This window comes from Syngnathus scovelli, chromosome 11 (genome assembly GCF_024217435.2).
Source record: "Syngnathus scovelli strain Florida chromosome 11, RoL_Ssco_1.2, whole genome shotgun sequence".
NCBI lineage: Eukaryota > Metazoa > Chordata > Actinopteri > Syngnathiformes > Syngnathidae > Syngnathus > Syngnathus scovelli.
This window is the reverse complement of record NC_090857.1, coordinates 6,317,578-6,339,097: the sequence shown is the minus strand read 5'-3', so window position 1 is coordinate 6,339,097 and position 21,520 is coordinate 6,317,578. Positions and strand designations below refer to the sequence as shown.

Genomic DNA, 21,520 nt, shown 5'->3' with positions numbered 1-21,520 from the left:
GTCTATGACATCCTTTTGGTTAGATCTGCGTCCTCCGTCAAACTGGAGCTGAATGTGTTCACATAGGAATAGATTGAATGAGAGCAGAGCAGCGGTATAGGAACAATCATTCTCGTTTGCCTAAGCCCATTTCATATTGAGACTCGCTGAGGAATTATAGTAGAGACTGGGTCAGCCACTTATCCATCTCATCCAACAACGGAACACTCCACAACCCTGCAGCAATTACTGCTCGGCTGCAACTGCTGCCAAAGCTCGTCTATACTGATGTTGATTTAGAGCAAAGCCAATTAAGAGCAAAAAAAAAAAAATCTGCCATAACGTACATTCACAAGGAGTAAGAACATAAACATATTTGATCATGTCACACTCAATTATTGATGAGGTCTATCCTCATATGCCATTGATAGCACTGATTACAGTAGATACCAAAACAAAAGATGTGCCTTTGAAATGTTTCTGGGTAAAATGCCACGAGCGCCCGTCTCGTCCCGCACCAGTTAGACGGCGTACATAATCGAGATTAACTGTAGCCTGATGGGAAACGAGAGAGAGAGATTGAGAAAGAGAGAGCAACAGACAATAGGAGGAAGAGACGACCAGTTAAATTGACTGGAACTGAAGCACTGGATGTATTCATGGTGTGTATTTTATCACTTAAAATGAAAAAGATAAATCTTCCATTATCTACTTTGGTGACTCCAGTCCAAGGGGACTTTTCCAGCATTTCATAACCCTACACAGAAAGTTCTTGACTTCGTGAGTAGTATATTATTTGATAAGTATTTTAATTCAATGTGCTATTTTGTGAGACAACAAGGACGCCATATTGAAGGTCATATACAAGATTTGAAAACCAATGATTTGAGTGAGCAGGGTGTGGCTCACTTGTTGATGCTACTTAGTCTCTGGAACTTTGGGTCGTTTGCCACTTCTTGACTGAGTTGTTGACGGTCCTGAAACTTTCCACTTTGCAATGACATCTTTTACAGTTGATTCTGGAATACTCAGGAGAGAAGAAATTTCATCAACTGATTTGTTGCAAAGGTGGCATCCTATTACAGAACCACGCTGAAAGTCAGACAGCTCTTTAGTTTCACTCATTTTGTCCACACGGATGTAAGCAAGGTGATATATTTGAAAAGGTGATCCACTTGAGCCTAATACAACATTGGAATTCAGTAATGGGTGTGGAAGAATACTTTGTCGTTAGGTGCGTAGGCCTTGGTCACTGGAAGAAAAAAAAAAGTGTTATTTAACAGGGCACGGCAATGCTACATTTGTGCAAAAGTATATCAATTTCTTATAACATTTTAATGTAAATATTACCATGACTATGGAAGGAGGTGTGCATGTGGAGGCAAACAGCTGTTCTGATGCTTGATCTGATCAGGAAAAAATACATAGATCAAACTGTCATTATCCAAGACAAAATCTTTTATACTTTAATTATTATTGCCAAAAGCTGCAAATCGTATTTTCGTGGGGTTGCGACAGGTAAAAACACATCGCCCCAAAAGCAGTCATAAAACGAATGGAAAATTATGCATTTTAAGTTTATTAACATAACACGTCACGTCATAGCGTTTTAAAAATGTCACGACAACTCGTACTTAAAGAAAAATAATTATTACTTACCGTCGAAGTACGAGGTACATTGATGTTTGAGTTGTGCTTCCTGTTTCCCGTAGCTTTGAGCATGCGCGTTGGCATGTTCTGCAATCCTTCCGACGAATAAACCGTTCTTTCTTCTCCCTCGCTTTACTTTCATCAACCATCAAAAATATTGTGGAATTTAAATACAAAAATAAAATAAAAATAGGTGCAGGTTAAACACTAAAACTGTCCATGCATACGTTGCATGTAGTGGGCGTGACTTTTAGTAAGTCTTTTCAGCATCATTCAAGTCAGACTCAGAACGCTTGAAGCTGCAACTGGGGAGACACAACTGTGATCTCGTGCCAGACAATATTTCAACATTTTTTTTTTTTGCTTTATTAGGTTTATTACACAGGTTAGTCTCTAAAAGCTTCACTTCACTCAGCACTCACCAACTGCCTATTGCAGAAATGTCAGTGTATATCACCAGTTTTCTCTTTTATTATTATTACTATTATTATTATATTAATTTATAGCACTTTGGAATGCTATGAGATTTTGCCTAGTAGTTTTGTTCCTCTAATGAGTCTTAAAATAAGGCAGCTTAAATTGGATGGATATGCCCTAACCACACTAATTAATACACCAATTATATTTGGTAGAAGCATCCATATTTTTTATAAAACTGGTCCTCATTAGAACTCCAGTAACTCATCACAGTTGATTTTGATTGAGCCATGGTACACCTCGACTAGTAACCAGTCAATCACATGGCGCATATAGATGACAAACCTTAGCAGAAACTGCTGACATAAAAGAAAGTGAATAAAAATTAAATAAATAATAATAGCAGGTGAGTATATCAACTGTGAGCAAATACGTACATTGTATGCATAGTTGCCGTTGGACAAGAAAATAATAAAAAGGTGTGTGGGGGGGTACATTTAAAAACTCAATCTGTAACACCATTTCAGCATACCACCTGAGTATCTTCGGACGCACTTTTCAAGATGAGTGTCATTTGTTCTGAGCATTATTGATCAATTTCATTATCATTCTGCAAAGTTTTCATTGCTAGACCCCAGAGAGTTACACTTGAGATGAAGTTACCTTCACTGGCCCGGTATAAGCCACTACTGGACCGAGTAGCACAGCAATTGTCTTGAACAGACAGGTAAGGCTTGCCTAACCCACCTCTCCCTATCTCACTACCCATAGGTCCAGTCTCCGCATAAGGCCCATATTCCACCTCTTGAGAGCTGTGCGGTTTGAGCAGCTTCATGTGATCCGGGCCAGGTAGCGCCGTGCTCCTGTCCTGGTGGGAGGAAGCGAGGAGGTGATGTGGCACAAGGGAGCGCAGTTCTGGAAGGGAGGTTGGAGTAGAAGCTGGACTAAGATGGACACTCAGAGGTGTTGTCTCAACGTGGGGTGTTGGGGTAGGTGGTGAAGGCTTCTCAAGTCCTGCGTGAGGCATCATAGCAGGAAAAGGCTGCTCGCTTGTGCCATCATCCTGGCAGACCGTTTTGGTAAGCGAGACAGCCGCATCTGAGCTACCAGTCTGGTCAGAGTTGTGTGTGACGGCGCCATCAGCTGGTGCGCCTTTGCAGCGCATGTTGCTGTGTATCCTCAACATGGCTGAGCGAGTGAAGCTTTTCCCACAGGTGTTGCAGAGGTAGGGTTTTTCTCCAGTGTGAGAGCGGATGTGACGCTGCAAATCCCCTGAGCCAATGAAGCATTTCCCTGCGCAGGTGGAGAACATACAAACATACTCGTACAGTGCATGGTTCTTAAACCCTAAACTTTTTTTCCCCATTTGCTGACAACTGAAAATGACATCACAGTTGCCGGGTCTCGGCCGAGCTCAACTTCAGAAAAATGGCGAGCTGATGCTGTGCCTGTTTGGATGTGATGCTTTCAAAAAAAAAAAAAGATGCAGACTTACCACAGGTGTCACAACTGTGTGGTTTCTCGCCACCGTGGCAGGCTTTGTGCTTCAAAAGTTTCCTGTGCGTGTTGAAGGATTTTCCACACTGGTCACACGTAAACGTCTTGTCTGTGACGTGTGTCCTCTTGTGTTCTTTGAGATTGCTTAAGTTGTTGAATCCTTTCCAATGTGAACAGTAAAGTTCAATGAAGACAAATGTATAATTTAGGTCATCAATAACAAAAAAAAGCCTGGAGACATAACTTACCTCGACCACATATATCACACAGATGTGGCTTTTCTCCTGTGTGCACCACTTTGTGACGTTGGACGTCTCCGGATGAAGTGAAGCTAGAGGGGGAAAGATACAATATTTATTTACGATGGATGTCTTTTCTGATGCAACATGCGAACACTTTTTTTAAATCTGTATTTGTTAAGTTAACGCAACAGAAAAATAGGTTTGGATGAGGCTGTTTACCTTTTGCCACATAACTCACAGATGTAGGGTTTCTCTCCAGAATGTCGTCGCAAGTGTGTCTGTAAATTTCCAGCCTGGGAACAAACAACACTTACGCCGCTGCAGCAAAACAATAAAAAAAAATCCAAATGCAATGATTTGATCATACCTGTGAGAAGTTCTTTCCACAAACGTTGCACTCAAATGGCTTCTCGCCTGTAACATAAAAAAAATTGAATTATCATAACAACAAAGCTGGCTAACGAAATTGACATTGACTAACCTGTATGTGAGCGTTTATGCATCTCCAGGTTGCTCGGGTGTTTGAAGACTTTCCCACACATGTTGCAGGAATATTTGTGGCCTGTTTGCTGCGGCGGTTCTGGCGCAATCTGCAAACCTTGCTCCTCTTGGTTTGTGGGTGGTGGTCTGGGGATTTCTGCATCTGCTGGCGTCTTGGGTGCGTCTTCCCTGACATTCACAAGATTTTCAACAGGGGCTTCTTGAGCCACAATCTGGGCCACAGAATCTTCTTTGGGGCAGTTAAGGATGGGCTCGCTGACCGATTCTGCAAACATTTCCTCTAATGCCTTTTGAGAACCTAGGTAGTTGTATTTCTTTAGGTAAACTGTCTTCTTTGGACGCACGGGCGCACTGAGCATGGCGTCTGCGTGCTCAGAGCTTGGGGTGTTTAAACTATCCGAAGGTGTCAACGCAGCCACGTGATTCTTGTCGGCTGCCAAAGATGTGCAAGGTGGGGTGGGCTGAATTGCGTTTCCTGAGCACAAATGCGACTGGTTGCCTCCCTGGGTGAGTCCGAGCTGACACTGGGACTCTTCCACGACAATCGAAGGTCCTGGACCCTGATTTGAGGCCTGAATGGCACTTTGCTTGAAGTATTGCTTACTGTAGAAATCACGGAGCTTATAACCGTGGACTAAGTGTTTTTCTACAGGTGCCTGGATGCTGCTACTTGAGTCACCTGAGTTGCCATTGGACATAGAAATAGGCATTCGTTTGGTTTGCTCCATGAAGCCAGGTCTGGGTACTTCAGCGGGACAGTGGAGGTCAACATCACTAGGCAGGCTGCTTCCTAGGAGGCAGTCGTGCTCTGACGTCAGCATGCCTGGGAGAGAAAACGATGGGATTTCCACCGCTGGGGGACAAGGCTTAAGGAAAGTGTTACACATGCTTTGGACGTTGGGAACTTGCAAACACTGAGCGATGTCAAGGAGAGCTTGTACGTTATCCTGGTTGATGTCAAGATGGGAGGTGTACATATAGTCCAATATTTGACCAATGCCACTGACATCCTGGATAACCAAGTTGAAAACTTCGTTTTTCTGACTGGGGGAATTCTGGAATAAAGATCTGCAAAGATCAAATAAGCATGGGTTTAGCACTTCAATTATTCATAATCCAATTACATAGCCAAAATGTCACCTGAATAAGCAGATAGCAGTAATGATAGATGTGTGCATTTGACCTTTTTTGCACCGCCAACTAAGAAATTCCTTGCACAAGTAACTTGATGTAGCAATGAGTAAGTACTACATACCTGAAATAAGAGCTGAAAGCAGCCAGTACATTTTTGTGGGCTTTGAAGCAGACCCCTTTGACCACCAACATGCAGTCACAGAGCATTCCCTGAATCCTCTGCTCCTGGAGTTGCTGCAGCAAGTAGGAGCTGTGGCTGGATAGTGTGTCCATGCTCACTCATCCGTACAAGCATTCAAAGCTGGTGGAAGGGGAGAGTAAAGTCAATGACAGGCAATACAATAATTTACGATTTATGTTTTTAACAATACAACCTCACAACATTGCCATTTTACAGAATGACATAAAACATAAACAACGGCGTTTGGTTTCGTCGCTTTGCATTTTTATATTAGCATAAATCAATAGACAGCTAGCATGCTATCTACGAAGCTTTGCCAAACCTGCGAATTGCAACAGAACTAATTCACTTATGTTATCTGTCAAGAATGAAAATCTATTTTAAGACTTTTTTGCTACTGTTGTACTCGGAACAACCTACTGAATATTTGGTGGTTTCTTTGGACGATCGGTCACCTTTCCACCGCTGTTGCCTCACTTCCTGCTACAGTTTGCATTTTGCATTTCTTGATAAAGGCAACGTTTGTCATTTTTTAGACAGCAATAAAATTATACACGTAAATATGCCCCTAACTTGCGTGTAAATGAGAAAACTACAACAAAAACGCCGGCGCCTCAACGTCACACCGAAAAGTAGCTTTGTAAGACAGGGCGGAACTTTGTTTTCATTACGTGTACACTTTCGGAAGACTAATAGCGACGCGATTATAAATTCAGGCAAGAAAACGTGTGTCTTGGTAAAGCTACATTGGTGGATCATTGTGGGGAGTTCAACTCGTTTTAGAACCCGAGATAATTTAACTTCTTGCTGGTATAAATCGTGACATTTTTTTAAAATAAATCTAGTTGATTGCAGTATTTCGATTTGAGTATTGTTGGCTATCGATTTCGGCTTAGCTGGGTCTCTGTGGAGAGGAGCTCCAGCTTTTGTAGGATTTAGTGTTTCTACATTACTGAGATTACAAGCCGTCGGCAAGGGCAGGGGCGATATTGTGCTCGCTATTTAATCCACGCGTACGTGGACAGAGAAGTCATTCATCATGGTGTTCTTCACATGCAACGCTTGTGGCCAAACCTTGAAAAAAAACCAGGTAGAAAAACACGTGCTGAAGTGCCGGGGATGCCAGGCTGTGTCTTGCATTGACTGTGGAAAAGATTTCGGGTAAATTTCGGTGTCCCTTATTCCTTTGAGTTTTCAAAACTTGCACAGCCTTGTAAAATTGTCTTGTGCTTTGAAGGGGTGATGACTACAAAAATCACATCAAATGCATCACCGAGGACCAGAAATATGGAGGTAAAGGCTATGAGGCAAAAGCAAACAAAGGGGAAGTGAAACAGCAACAATGGATTGAGGTAAAAGTCAACCTCCGACCTTGATTTTTAAGTTGTATCATTTCAGAAGAAGCTTGTGTACTCAAATTTGATCACTCTGTTACTCAAGAAAATCAACACAGCCATGAACAAACCTGGAATAAGTGCTAATCTGAAAGCTGTGCTCAAGCAAATCTGTGCCAATGACAATGTCCCAAGAAAAAAGGCCAAATTTGAGGTGGGTGCTTATATTGAAAATATTGGCATTTTAATGTCAAGGGGTATGATTTGTTTTGATATTCGTATACATTACCATGTGGGTAAATGTACCTCCTCAGTGTCTATGATCTAATCACTGTGTAACCTTCCATTAGAATTGGATGAAAAACAGTTTCAAGAATAGCAGCACAAAGCTGCATGAAGAAGTGTGGAACATTCTCAATTCATCATCAGACAGTGTAAGTGGTAATAGATATTTGTTTGCCCACTATTGTTTTACTTTACTCACCAGATCAAACAACATTTACCTATAAATTGTACAAGTATTCCTTGCACTGTTTCCAAGCTTTGTTGAAGATTTTTTGGGGGGAAATAACTGATACTTACTTTCCTATAACCTGACAGCCCCCTGATGTACCCCAGGAGAAAACCAAAGTGAAGAAAACGCTGACCGAAGTCAAAGTTGATGGTAATACTAAAGAAAAACAGAATGGCCATGGAGGCAAAAAGAAGAAGCACGCAAAACAAGAGCATCAAGAAGAACATCAAGAGCCAAATAGGAAAAACAAAACTAAGTCCAAAAAGACCGAAATAGCAATAGTTGAGGAAGGGCAGGTGGCCAAAAAGAAAAAAAAGGACAGAAAGAGATCACGGGCTTGTGATGAAAATGGGAATGAAGACCAAAATGGTGCTGCTGAGCAAGTGTCCAACAAAAGGATGAAAAGTAAGTCTTGTCATGGTCTACACAAGTCCAACATACATGTACTGTATGTGGACAGTTATGGAAAGAAGCCAAATACTGATATGTCATTTGTAACAATAAATTCATCATAAAATATTTTATCTGATTTCTCCCAGCTGACCAAACGGGAGAGACCGCTGTATCGGAACAGAGTGAGGATCAAGCAGTTGTCAAAGGTATGATCAATACTGCAGTTTTTTGTATGTCACATTAAATTCTTCCTTCAGGAATGGCTTGAACAAGCTGTAAATCCTGGAAAGTGCCAATTTAACGATTAAATTGGGGTTTTTACTGCAAAAAAAATGCAGCAATTATATTTGTCTTGCCCTGGATGCAGTTATCTGCTTTTGTAGACTTCTGTAATTGTGCTTCAGTGGCTGATAATTGTTTTTGAACACCTTCTAGGCAGTTTCAAATGGAAAGAAACAATCAAAGCAGTTTTGAAGAATTCACCTGACCAGGAATTGCCAGTGAAGAAACTCAGGAAAAAGGTAAGATGTTGATCTTGTTAAAATGTCTCTTTCCTTCTGACCACAATTTATTTTGATGCTGAATTATTTTGCGAATTTTGTCTGTCTGGCATAAAATGAAAGAATAAATTCCTCTCTGCAGGTCCTGGCAGCCTACTTCTCAATCACTGGTGATGGCAATTTCAAGACAAAAGAGGAGGTCCTGGCACTTTTCAATAATAAGATCAGTCACAATCCCAAATTTAGAGTTTTGAAGGACAGAGTTAGACTTGTAAATTAAACTAGCATATTCAACCTCTATGGTATGTTGGGTCGAAATGATTGCCTTGGTTCACTGTTCCATTTTTAATACCGGCAGGATCTTGATAATAAAACCATTTGTCATTTTTAGTAGTTTTGTACTCATTTCAGAGGTCACTGTCGATATATTACTGTCAAGCATGTCATTCACACAGAAAATGACAAATGTTGAGTTGGGTGCTTTGCCCAACATTCCAAGGGTGGGAATTGGTACCCTATCCGTGGGATTGGATGTTGCTGTGGGGGAAGGGAAATGAGAGAGCTGCACCTGAGGTAAATTTGACTCTCACACGGAACAAAGTTAATGCACATTCCTCGGCATCCGCATTGAGGTTCACTTGGCCAGCAACACAGAAGCTCCATAGAAGATGGTGGAAGCGTAAGGTGAATTTTTGATGCAGTCCGATTTTCCACTGCTGGAATGAGCAGCCTTCACACTTGCGTGCACACACTCGCACAAAAACACACACAGGTAGCTACAGCAGGAAATATGCTTTATGAAGCTTTGCTAATCCCAGCTGCTCTAACACTGATGCTCATTCATTGTTCTGCTTATCTGAAATTGTATATTGCATACTAAGGGGTATTAGCGGAGCTGTCAAGTGTGACAGTATTAAAGTTGTATTTTCTGGCCCAAGGTGGAGTGTAGTGTATTGTACTGAATAACCAAGAAAATTCAAAGTTAGGCTTACCTAGTTGCAAAACTTATTTAATGTTGCTATTGCAGTGATTATATATTTTGCAGTAAACTGATGTTTTCCACACCATAAGTGTTCATGTTGCTGCATATTATTTACCTTGCAGGCTTTTCTAACTGTTAAACATGGCCATATGTAGGTGCTATTTGTGGTGCTCATTTAATATTTTCCACATGTCTACACAATTATTTTCCACCAGATTTAACATAAAATAACTTTAGGTTCTTCCAAGAAAAATATAGAGTTACAGAATTAACATCAAATAACTTAAAGTCCTTCCCGGAAAAAAATAAATCATTAGAGTTCAAAATTATGACAACTATAGTGCTGTATCTTTTTGCATGACAGCTGTTTTTACAATACAATATATCTAAAGTCATGATGATTGAGACCTTATCTACTAAAAATATATATTTTAAAATGTATATTAAAAATATTGATACATTTCAAAATGTGAATTTCCGATTTTCTTCGCTCCTTTTCGGAACACAAAAACTACAATGGTCGCTTTCAGTGACGTCACGAAGCGCGACGTAAACAGGAAGTCGTTTGCTTCCGACGATCGCTGTGCAAGATGCTGAATGACAGTGAATTCGCAACGCTAAGAAAAAGATTCCAAAAAAATGCCGAGTTACTCATGCAGACGGGAGCTTCGTCGCCCGACGAAGACAAGAAATGTGAGTGGATATATTTAGATTCTCGTTACTTGTTCTGGCTCTTTTTTTCTTCACGGCTAAGTGTGTAACTCTTTAGCCCGAGTTACTGTCATGGTGATTAATGCTTCTGTTTACATAGTAAAAAATAAAACTGGTGGGTCATCAAAGTACGTATAAGGGCTTGCGTGACGTGATGTGGTGGTGGAGGTGTTTATAGAACCAGCACTATATATGACATTGCCAAAGTTGAGTGAGTTTTTCTACTAGTGAACAATATTGCCTTTGTGACCGTCACTGGCTCAAGTCCAGCAATTCTTGATTATTTTGACAGAGCAAACACTGTCAACTTTGTAACCATGCTCATAGGATCACTTTTCTATTCTGAGGCCATCTTTCTATCAATGCCCAATGTTTATCTTCCAAGGGCCACATAAAGAAAATAGAAAGCTGCAACAAGGCCACTTTCACATTCATCATCATTTTTATTATCCACAGGCCTTTGCAGTCCCTATCGGGGATCCACTGTATATTATATGCATAATATGCGATAAAGGGAAAAAGTCAAGATTGTGGCCTTGGGTTGTTTAGCGCTCGAAGTGCACACATGCACATTCAGAAATCAAAACAAGAGCAGTCTTTACTAAGATGACCTTGACACAGTAGAAATTAGAACAAAAAATCATGCTCACACTATTTTCCACAGGAACTTAATCATCTTTATTCATTGGAGTGTTTTGAATAGAAATGTTACTATTTAAGTTACAAATTGTTTGTGCATTCTTTCAAATCCAGGTTTGATAAGCGTCAGTGGCATCGTTATCAAAAATCAGTATGCCAATTTGCACCTATCAAGTGGGACTGACAAAACACATTGGCATAGTTTTACCTTGTACAAGAGGCGAGCCAAAAGGGATCGCTTTCATTTAATACGGAGACTGACTTCCTTTAGAGGCCACTGAGTTCTTTGTGAGCAGTGCAGCGTGGTGCTCACGTTTTCAGCAGCCAACAGCTGCCCATGATATGTTTAATCCACTTAATCAATGTCAAATAAAGATAAGTACTTCCCAAAGCTGTAAGAAATCTTTCAGCAAAAATGTATTTTAAGGCCACCTTGGAATCAGTGTACAAAATTGAAAATAAATGTTTAAATGGTAAAAAATTTTTTTAAATATATTTCAGATTCAGAAGAAAAAGATGTCCGACCTGTCCCTCCAATCAACAAGCACTCCGTCTTCTGGGTTGTGGCAGCCATAGGCGTCACCTATTATGCGGATTTCTTTCCCAACATCATTGCGAATGATGACATCAAGAGGTGAATGAGTTCTGAGTGAGAGACTAAAATGTCAGAGAGAAAAAAAAAATCTCATCAAGACTCCCATTCACGTCTAAAGTATTCTGCTTGATGATGTAAAACTTTTTTTTTTTTTTAGTTGGTGGTTTAACGTGGGCCTGCTGCTCCTTACCATTAGCCTGTGCCTGGCCATGTTCTGCATTGGGTATTTGGAGTGGTTCCGAGGAATCGTGCACTATGACCAAGAGTACCCTGCAATCCCTCCCATCACCACTGCTGCATTTATTGCCGCGTCGTGCAGGTATATTCAATAAAAACACTTAGACATTAAATGTGTCTGTAATACTAGACAGTAACCAGCAGGAGGCCCTATTGAGTCAGTCCCAACATTTGTTTGTTGGCCACATAAGCCAGACAAATAATTTGCAATTTCTCTTTTAAGTTGCTAATATTTAAACATTTCTTTGCAGCTTTAACATTGCGCTATGGCCAGTCTGGTCCTTCTTCACTCCGCTCATCCTCCTCACGCAGTTCATGGGTGTGGTCATGCTGATTTCTATGCTTGGATGAACATGACAAGTAAGATTTGTTTGTTTCCAAGCTTTTTTTTTTTTATTTTATTTTTTTTACATCTTTGTTCCAAATCTCATCACGACTGTTCTCTCAGAAATTAAGTCCTCTCACGTTGCTTCTTCATCCACCTCAGATCCATGGATTAACTCCCAACTTTCCCCAATGCAAATATACTTAGAGTCTTATAACCTTGAGGAAACTTTTGCGTTTCCGTAAATCACGTGAACTGATTGAAGAACTTCAAGACTGTTTCATTTGGGCTGCATATCTTAACTCTTGCTTAGTTAACTATCATCACATTAAAGCAGTTTTGTGAAAAGCATGATTGCGTTGTTTCTGAGGCAACCATGGATCAATCACCGGAGATATTTATATTATTTTTGTTACCTCACATGAGCTCCGTGCTTGATATTATTACTGTGCTTACGTTCGCTGCCTTGACGTTGTTTGTTTTGTTCTCACATGAATATTTGCTGCAGTCAATTTGTATTCAGGACCTGTTGGCTTAAGTCAATTCCATTTCTCATTGACTGGCAGAGGAGCGCCAGTGCAATTATTGAAGGACCTTATTACCTTTGCTTAGTGTGATAACATCAGTCACCATATTTTCCAGGGGTGGGATATAAATTCACCTCTCCTTTTTACCCACTTGTGTTTGTTTTGTACTCTAAATCCCAGGAACACATGTATCCAAACACCAGATAGCTGTTTCTAATAAAATGAATGTTACTATTGCTGACGTGCGGGTGTCTCCTGTGTAGTTGAGCAGCTGTTTGCTAATGCTATGATAAAGCTAAAGCCGAGATACAACGTGTCGAGCGTTCAAATGAATCTTTGTGTTCCAAACTCTGTACAACACTGATAAGTTAATGCTAAAATGAGCATTTTATACAACCTTAGTTGGAAAAGCACATTTATGTGTTCAACTAAAATCAATTCCACTTTTTTCTTGTGTACCAGCAATGCACAAAGGTCTTCAAAGAAATGATGGACTCCTGGAACATTCGACCAAAACAGCTTGATGGAATCCAGTAATTGTTCCTTTTCATTCTATATGACCATCATGATTTGAAGACTACTTTTTTTTTACGTCAAATATATGTATTGAAAAGAAAAGCGCCAAAATGTTTCAAGCTGAGGCTGATGAGCAGCAAAATGAGTGACACGCAGTTTGTGTTTTGAGAATGGTAATGCTCCATTAAGTGTATTTTTGTTCTTTAAATAAACATACTACTTTTGATATTTGGAGCCATCTCTATTTTAATCACTTTTAGTGATCAGCCACTGTGTTTTAAATCTCTCCCCCTTTTTTCATTTGGTATTGCAAAATCTTTGTTATGTATTAAATACTGTGACTTGCAAGCTTGAATACAAACGAACTAATCTAATCATTTGAAAATGTCATCAACATGTTCAGACATAATCAGTGGTTCATTTAAGTTAGTTGACAATAATCGGATGTCGTCTGTGTTTGTAAGTCCACCTACCGCCACCCTCCTCCCTTGAGGGCGACAAATGGTAATGAATAAGTTAATCAATCAGAGTCACTGGGAACGCGCTTCTTGGAAACCACATCATTAGAGCATGCTTCTATTATTATTATTTTTTGCTGAGAAATTGGTAGGAGCTCAAGGTAAGAAAACAAAGTTGACTTAGGACAAAAGAAGCAACAAACAGCAACCACGTAAACAGCAGTGTGACGCCGAGCTACTCCGCAGGGAAGCTAATGGACGGACGTGCGCAATGACGCATACGGTCACGCCTTGGCCAAATGACGCATATTATGTTTATTGTCCCAGGTGTTTAAAAAAAATTACCTCAATAAGCAATCATCACTTTTGCGCTACATTGGATGATTTTTAAATCAGATCTCTCGAATTGCGGTAAACGGAACAAATTATGAAGCGTACCCACAAAAGGCACTGAGTATTCCACTAAAGTTCACGCCCCACTAATCACGTCTCAACTTCACCCACCTTTTGTTTGACAAATTTAATCCCCCACCCCCGTTGAAGTCAAATACTTATCCCCTCGGACATTGGTACAAGCCCACTTTGAATCCCTCCATATGATCTTTAGCCCCCCGCCCCTCATCTTGAAAGCCTTGCGAACTACCACCATGACCATCACAGACTCGCTTGCAACCGGAGCTGAGCAGGGTCTTAGCAGTTTGATGCGCTTTTGGAACTCCTCAACAGCAATGATCTCGTGTACAACCTGATCGTCACATGGGGCGGTTGCAGCAAACTCTTGAGAAAACAGATGCAGTCAATAGCCGGATGTGTACATCATTCGAACTTTGTGGATAATTACGTCAGGGTTCGACACACGCGACAAGACCGTTTACAGTTTTAAAGCCTTTTTTTTTTTTTTAGGATATACCGCATTGGCAAGTGGCAGTTTTTGGAGTCTTGTATTAAGTTCGTTAAGGCGATATCTTGACAAAGTAACTGTGGTAGAAGTTAAGATTACCTGGTGGAATTATATTCGAGCAAGAAATATTAATATGGTCTATTTAAAAAAGAAATATTAAAAAGTCACTTTTGTAATATTAAATGTACTTAATTTGGAAGTGGATGTAAAAGTTGAAAAAATTAAAGCTAGTCGTTACAATTTTTAATGTTTTCTTTATTTTAATTGAATTTGTATTTATTTGAGCCTTTTTCAGTGGTGCGTTTGCTCTCGGTTAATGAGCGAAGTTAGCTTAGCGCATGTTAGGCTGGCCTTGACTTTATGCCCCAAACAAACTCATGATAACTGCAGTTATCTTTGTCAGCATCTGCTGCTGCAAATGTGTAGGCAGTAGGCGCTTCCATCGTAAATTTCATCATGTCTCACTTTGGACAGGGAGGAAATGTAGTGGTGCAAAAGTGAAAGTTGACAGAAATAGTCAAGTGTAGAGGAGGTGAAAATATTTTCACTCAATTACAAGAGTGCACCCGGGAGCCCTTCTGACACACCTTCAGTTTCTTTGACTCTTTGACCCATTTGCCCACGTTCTTTAGAACCATGTCTCCCACCATGGTAGAACCCAACAGCTTGGATGTCATGTGTCTGAACAAATACTGCAACAGCTCCTCTTCGTCGTCCAGCTCGGAGAACGAGAAAAAGATCTGGACCAAGCTGAAGCTGAATTTGGCCCAAGATTATCCAAGGAAGAACGCGGAGATCCTGAGTGGACAATATGGGACCAATTTGCTCTTGATTGGAGCGGCGCTCATGCTGGCCCTGGCCCACCACAGCCCTTCAGTCAAAGAAGACCACCTGCTGTCCTTCCTCACCTGCCTCATGATCCTCCAACTGGTCTGGATGTTGTGGTACATGCTGGTGCGGACCCGACACAAGAATACTCGTACTGAGAAAGACGTCCATGCCACCACGTGCTGGATCAGAGGTGAGTTTTACAATAAGCCAGGTATTTTTTGATCATCTTTTTTCATGATTCATTTTTGCAGCAGACATTTCTTTGAAAGCAAGGTCGGAAATATCTTGCTTCTCAAAATCGCTCTCCGGTTGACATTTCTCCGTGTTGCTATGGTCTCAACCATAGTTCATTATATTCTGCGAAAGCTGAAAAAAGTAATTATTTTGTCAAAGCCAGGAATGCAAGAATTTTCTGTTCAGTATTTTTCATAATTTAGATGCATATACTGAGACGCTGACGTCTTTTCTGATTTTCCCAAAGGTGGCTTGACTCTTCTTGCGCTTCTCTCAATGATTATGGACGTGTTCCGAATCGGATATTATGTTGGATATCAAGCTTGTGTGTCGGCCATTCTCGGGGTATATCCTGTCATCCATGCGAGCCACACTATAGCCCAGGTAAGTTTGAAACAATAATACTTCCCAGTGGAATTTAACCAAATAGGTCTCATCATAATGAGTTCTTTGCATTTTGGGTCATATTACATATAGCTTTTTTTTCTTCTGAAATGTCTTTGTTGTTTTGATTAGGTGCACTTTCTCTGGTTTCACATCAAGGATGTCATCAAGCGTTTTGAGACATTAGAGAGGTATGTTTATGCTAGCACGTGACATTCTAGCTGCCGTCTTGTCGCTGATCATCCATCTCGTCATGAACTTTGTTATCCACACTTTGCCCCCCGCAGATTCGGTGTCATCCATGCAGTCTTTACCAACCTCCTACTCTGGGCCAATGGTGTGATGTCGGAAGCCGAGCACTTCTTGAACAACCATAATAGAAGGCTCTCTGCCCTGGGCTATGGAAACCTCACTATAGGTAAGGCTTGATTGTTGGCTTGTACCATAAATCAGGGGTGTCAAACTCATTTTTGTCACGGGCTGCATCGTAATCATAGTTTCCTTCGGAAGACAATTATAACCCAAATAAATGTATGAACTCGTATTATATACAGTATAGGCTACACAGTAAACTGATCATTAACTAGTTTTGAAATCGGAGACTAGTAAAAAAAAAAGATGAATGGTAATAAAAATACATCTCTAAGTGAAGACCATTTGCAATTTTATTATTGACACAAAGTCGATGCACAATTTGTCTTTGCAAGCCAAATACAATTATATTGCGGGCAGTATTTTGCCCGCGGGCCAAAGTTCGACACCCCTGACATAGATGAACAGTACAATAGTTCAATTGAGAGTGAGTGGAAGCAAAAAAAAAAAAAAAAAAAAAGGGAAGGGTTAGAGAGGGGAAGGCAGGTGAGCTCGCCAACCCTGCAGGACTTGTTCGTGTCCAAAGTCACTTGATTAGGTTTCAGAAGACGCACTGTTAGTGCTGAGGCTCCCTCCCAAGGCTTTACAACACACTTCAGCCAGGGCCACCCTCCTTGGCAGCCCCCCACCCGCTGCTTGACCTCACACGGCTTTATCCCAGGCTGCTTACTCCCAAGGGTGCTGCAATTACAGTAACTGATACATCTAAGCCGAGGGGTTGTGGGGTTTAGCTACTCCTCCTCATATCCGGCTGACTGTCAGCCTGACCGTTGTTCGCTTTTTAATTAAAGGGTGCAGGGCTGTTGGGGTGACCCTCGGGGGGAGGGGGGGGATTGCGGTCGCTGGGGACACATAGCTGAGTGTGTGAGGAGGATCTTTAGCAAGGGTAGGGATGCAACCATTGCGGGGTAGTTAAGGAACAGGTAGTTGAAAGTTTGGGAGGAACTTATTTGTGGGAGTAATAACCATGACTTGGCAAAGCGGGAATTTGGCTCACATTTATATCTAAGCACGTCTCCTTTCTGATTAAGATCAAGCTCAATTTCACTCCCTGCCCTCGTCAGCATCAGTCATAAATAAGCTTGTCATTTTGCTTTATTTTAATGAAGAAATATGAGAAGAATTTTAATCATCTCTGCCTCTGCCTCGGTAGGAATGTTATGCTAGCATTAACACATAACTGATAAAAATAAACGATAATTGAGGAGGAAATTAAACAAAAAATGAAAAAAAAGTGTACTCCTAACACTTAATGTTGAATCCGGTAACATGACATCCGTGATGCTTGCATACAGCCTTACCAGAACCAACGAGAATGAATAGAGATGATTATGTTCATGATTAACATGCGTGTTTTAATTCTGTGTCAGCATCCCGAAATCATTATGTATGCATTTGACTTTTCAGTTCACACCGAGCTTCACTGTAACTGCACCACCAGCACTTGCTCCATGTTCTCCAGCAGCCTCTACTATCTGTATCCCTTCAACATCGAATACCACATCTTTGTCTCCGCCATGCTCTTTGTCATGTGGAAGAACATTGGAAGGAACATTGACCTTTCTTCAAACCAGAAACGGCTAGCTACCAAAACCCAAGGTTTGACCTTGGGCCCTGTTTTGGGTCTAGTCGCCCTGGCCAGTACCATCGGGATTCTGGTGGTTTACATAACACACATGGAAGGTTCCGTTCCAACTCGGCGCTCGGCCATTTCCATGTTCTACATCTACGGCATCATCATGCTGGCGTTCATGTGTGCCGCCTGCGCTTCGGGTTTGCTCATATACCGAGCGGATCGCATGGCACCGGACACCTCGAAGAACCCCTCCAGACAGCTGGACACAGAACTGCTTTTTGGATCATCTATCGGCTCCTGGTTGATGTCCTGGTGCAGCATCGTAGCCGTGCTGGGAGTTGACAGCAGTCCGCCGTATCGCTGGACCAATTTGGTCTATTCTTTGCTTGTGGTATTAGAGAAGTGCATCCAGAACCTCTTCATCGTAGAATCCCTCTACCGCCGGCAGGACGACACCGGGCGGGGTGACCCCGAATTAGTGGCTTCGTCTGAAATCTTCTCAGTGACGTCTTCTTTGGCCCCACCTTACAATGGCATCTTCAACCGAGCCTACGACACACCGGAGCGGGCTTGCGTCGCCATGGAGAACGAGCAGGAAGAGAGCGGACAAGTGTACAAATTAGCGGAGGTGCCACAGCCTTTTGGAAACCAAGTAGCCGACGCTCCAAATGTCAAGAGGCAAATCCTGAAGAACATCGCCATCTTCTTAATTATGTGCAACATCTCGGTAAGAAACACTTCCGATCGTCGGCTTTTTAATCCCTTTGAGATTGCTACTGTATGTACCCTATGTTGTGATGTGAAACCAAGATGGCGCCAAAGCAGTATTTTTGTCTTAAAAAACATTCCTCAACTCACTTCAACATAGTTCTTTGTTCGTAAGTTTGCCAGGGCTGAGCAGCTATTATTCATGAGTTCACTCTACGTAGCAAAAAAAAAAAAAATCATATGAGGACAAGCAGCTGGCTCTGCCAAATGGTAACAGATATCTCTCCAGTTATCGGCCGATATGAACTCTGAACGGACATTTGGACACTACAAAGTGAATCAAGCTCTGGAAGAATAAATGCGTCAGCACGCTTATGGTGAATTTCGATGCTATCTGACTGAGCCAAGATATCAGTTTCCCTATGTTGAGCTGTATCTCAATGAAAGGCTTTCTTTGTTTTGCAGCTCAAACTATAGATGTGCCTTGTTGTTCATTTAACAATTCCTCGAACTCGAAAATTTGCCCTTTTTTTTCCCCCCATCCAGGTGTTTTGTTACTTCTAGCAGAGTGGATGTTTTTACTGGAAACTTTTTTTTGGTTCTGCATAGGGAAAAGCAGTGTTGGTTGTTCTAAATTTGCTGGCCTATGTAACATTGGCTGAAGGGAAAAATATTATTATTCATCTTTTGGCAAAGAGAGCTGAATACTAAATACATGTCCATTGTTTTTTTTCTTGTTTCCCCCCCAGCTGTGGATCCTCCCCGCCTTTGGCTGTCGGCCGCAGTACGAAAATGGGCTGGAACAGGAGGCCTTCGGTTTCAGTACATGGACTACAACGCTCAATTTTGCGGTTCCTTTAAACCTTTTCTATCGCATGCACTCGGTCGCTTCTCTATTTGAGGTCTTCCGGCGCGTCTGACGGAAAAGCCCAAGTTGGACAATACATGATAATGCTTACCGGAGTTCTCTACTGAGTGTTTCCCAGCATGGTTCATGATTCACCAGTCTTGAAAGGAAATTGTGGCAAAAAAAAAATATTCCCGAAGAATAACAATTCCCAAATTAATTCACAAAAGGGCTCATGTGTTTGGTTGTCACACTGCAGTAGGCTTTTGATTAAATCCTATGCTATGTGACACATACGTACACGTGATTGTATTTTCAAAGCGTCAACGTACCAGAAAAAATGATTTAATAGCATGGATGATTGTACAAATGTGCACGCATTGACCCGTAGTGATATGCATTTCAAATATGCATATTATTTATGGATGATGTTCTCATTTATTATGGTTTTGTGGAGCAAAGTTCAAATCTCAGCTCAGAACCAACTGCAGGGTGTTCTAAAAATGTTGACATCATTTGAAATATGAATGCAGTATCCGAGAAAGCACAGAAGCTGAGGGGTTATAGTTTATTCTGTCTTCAAAGTAGTCAACATTTACAATTATAATTCTGTTCACCACATGATGTGTATATTGCCAAGAAAGGAAAACCGACCGTTAATTCACACACACCATTGGGGGTTCGGTGTCTTACTTCTGGATACTTAGCCGGAAATTTGTGGGCTAACACACTTTTGCGATGTATATAGTAGATGAATTGATGTCTGGTGAAAGTTCTCACTCAGGTGCTACCTACCATCATCTCAGTAAGTGCCAACATGTATGTAAATTTTGTTTTTCATTGAATATATTGCTTGTGTTCAAAATCATCATTTCAACATTGAGACGGGATCTTTGTGGAAGTCACATGAACTGGTGCTCAAGTGAAATTGTTTTTACGGTAGTAACGAAATAAATATTAGATTTTGGTCATACAAAGTTGTCGACTAAGACTCGGGTCTCTGACTTTTCAATTCTTAGTAAACAAAACCACCACACGATGTCGCTACTTATTTAGGCTTGTTGTAGTCGGCGTTCAATTCGTCCAACTAAATAAAGCGTGCATGCAAATAAAATCGGGCACTAAAATTCATAATACAATTGGGCAGTGGAGAAAACAAATTCATAACACCAAGACAAGTATTGTAAAAAATAATCACTGCAATGTTTTTTCACTGCTAGATGATTTGTTGAGTACGTTTTTTTTCCTACAGAGCATTTTTTTCGATGTCAAAGTTTTTCGATATTGGAATACAAACTCTTATACAGTAAAACAAATAATATAAATTGCCAAGTAATGTAACTCGGAGAAAAAATAGGCTTGAACCTTTTCAGACGATAAGTAGGCTCGGGTGACTTGACGTTCGGTTCACAATCTCTATCATTCACATTTTCACTTTTCACAAACTGTTTTTCTGAATGTTCGGTACACTGCCTCTTGACCAGACATCCGAGATTAGATTACTCCAGAGAATTTGACATTGGGCGTCCAGGGGATTATTTTGACGTAGTGTCAGACCGATATGACAAGCACACAGAGGGGGGCTAAAAATAGCAATGACGTGGCCAAGCTGGTGACTTGTTGGCTGCTATGGCGTAAACGTGCGGACGACGCCGCGCGTCATTGTGTGTGGAGTGTGGATGTGACTCACCTGCGGGTATGGCGCGAGCACGCACACACAAAAATGCCTGTTTGACCTCCCGTCCAGACGCTAAAGCACATTGCGGCACAGAAGTACTGTAAGCGTAATGTCAATTTCAGCACCATGGACAGCTCTAGACAAGTCTCACCGTGTTTCCTGCATGTTTATGACAGTCTCTTCCAACCTGTTAGTGGCTGAGGCACAAAGAAACCAAATAAATAAATAAATAAACAAATCCAAATAAGTATGTTTTATTTTATACAAATTAAATTACTAAATTGGATGCTTGTGGCACACCTGATGATCTCACATGGCACGTTGGAAGGTGTGCTCTTTTCCTGAATTGTTTTCATCATTGTCAAGTGTATCTGCTCTATTCCGTTGTTTACTTTTGTTATTAACTATCCTGCACTAGATTCTATCACTCCTGTCACTGCATGGATGTGTGCACGGTGATACATGCCGGAGGGGTTAGACACTCACCTCAAGTGGAAATAAGCCTCAAGTGTTTGTTTGTTTTGTTTGTGCGTGTGTGTGGGTGAGGGGGGGGGGGGGGGGGTCCTTCTGTGAAAGAGTAAACTCTGAAAATGTTGCAGCGTTCCTCACATCTCCTTTCCAGCGCAGTGCCTAACACTTCACACAAAGGAGAGGTGG

At 41.2% G+C, this 21,520-nt stretch overlaps 4 protein-coding genes across 5 annotated transcripts; 3 read left to right on the top strand and 1 right to left on the bottom strand.

Moving 5' to 3' along the window:
• Window positions 1-764: 764 nt before the first annotated feature.
• Window positions 765-6,275, bottom strand: zbtb49 (zinc finger and BTB domain containing 49). The gene is made up of 10 exons (XM_049732697.2): window positions 6,022-6,275; window positions 5,542-5,721; window positions 4,267-5,354; window positions 4,153-4,199; window positions 4,005-4,078; window positions 3,792-3,874; window positions 3,542-3,703; window positions 1,639-3,339; window positions 1,330-1,385; window positions 765-1,231 (listed from the first exon to the last, which is right to left on the bottom strand). The coding sequence occupies exons 2-8, from the start codon at window positions 5,691-5,693 to the stop codon at window positions 2,633-2,635; spliced, it is 2,313 nt and encodes a 770-aa protein (XP_049588654.1). The 5' UTR covers window positions 5,694-5,721; window positions 6,022-6,275; the 3' UTR covers window positions 765-1,231; window positions 1,330-1,385; window positions 1,639-2,632.
• A 6-nt stretch (window positions 6,276-6,281) lies between these two features.
• lyar (Ly1 antibody reactive homolog (mouse)) lies at window positions 6,282-8,732 on the top strand. Its single transcript, XM_049732700.2, has 8 exons — window positions 6,282-6,762; window positions 6,839-6,953; window positions 7,042-7,149; window positions 7,286-7,369; window positions 7,536-7,854; window positions 7,989-8,048; window positions 8,278-8,363; window positions 8,485-8,732. Exons 1-8 carry the CDS (start codon window positions 6,641-6,643, stop codon window positions 8,620-8,622), a joined length of 1,032 nt encoding a protein of 343 aa, XP_049588657.1. The 5' UTR covers window positions 6,282-6,640; the 3' UTR covers window positions 8,623-8,732.
• Window positions 8,733-9,863: 1,131 nt separating this feature from the next.
• On the top strand, window positions 9,864-13,100 carry tmem128 (transmembrane protein 128). Of its 2 annotated transcripts, none has more exons than XM_049733845.2 (5): window positions 9,864-10,017; window positions 11,176-11,308; window positions 11,427-11,588; window positions 11,758-11,866; window positions 12,821-13,100. In XM_049733845.2, the coding sequence occupies exons 1-4, from the start codon at window positions 9,915-9,917 to the stop codon at window positions 11,855-11,857; spliced, it is 498 nt and encodes a 165-aa protein (XP_049589802.1). In that variant the 5' UTR covers window positions 9,864-9,914; the 3' UTR covers window positions 11,858-11,866; window positions 12,821-13,100. The 2 variants fall into 2 exon arrangements, with proteins under 2 accessions (XP_049589802.1, XP_049589803.1); XM_049733846.2 differs by lacking the exon at window positions 12,821-13,100 and adding an exon at window positions 11,994-12,599.
• Window positions 13,101-13,822: 722 nt separating this feature from the next.
• On the top strand, window positions 13,823-20,174 carry otop1 (otopetrin 1). The gene is made up of 6 exons (XM_049733852.1): window positions 13,823-15,254; window positions 15,546-15,682; window positions 15,815-15,873; window positions 15,970-16,100; window positions 17,462-18,357; window positions 19,088-20,174. The coding sequence occupies exons 1-6, from the start codon at window positions 14,870-14,872 to the stop codon at window positions 19,256-19,258; spliced, it is 1,779 nt and encodes a 592-aa protein (XP_049589809.1). The 5' UTR covers window positions 13,823-14,869; the 3' UTR covers window positions 19,259-20,174.
• The last annotated feature ends 1,346 nt before the right edge of the window (window positions 20,175-21,520 follow it).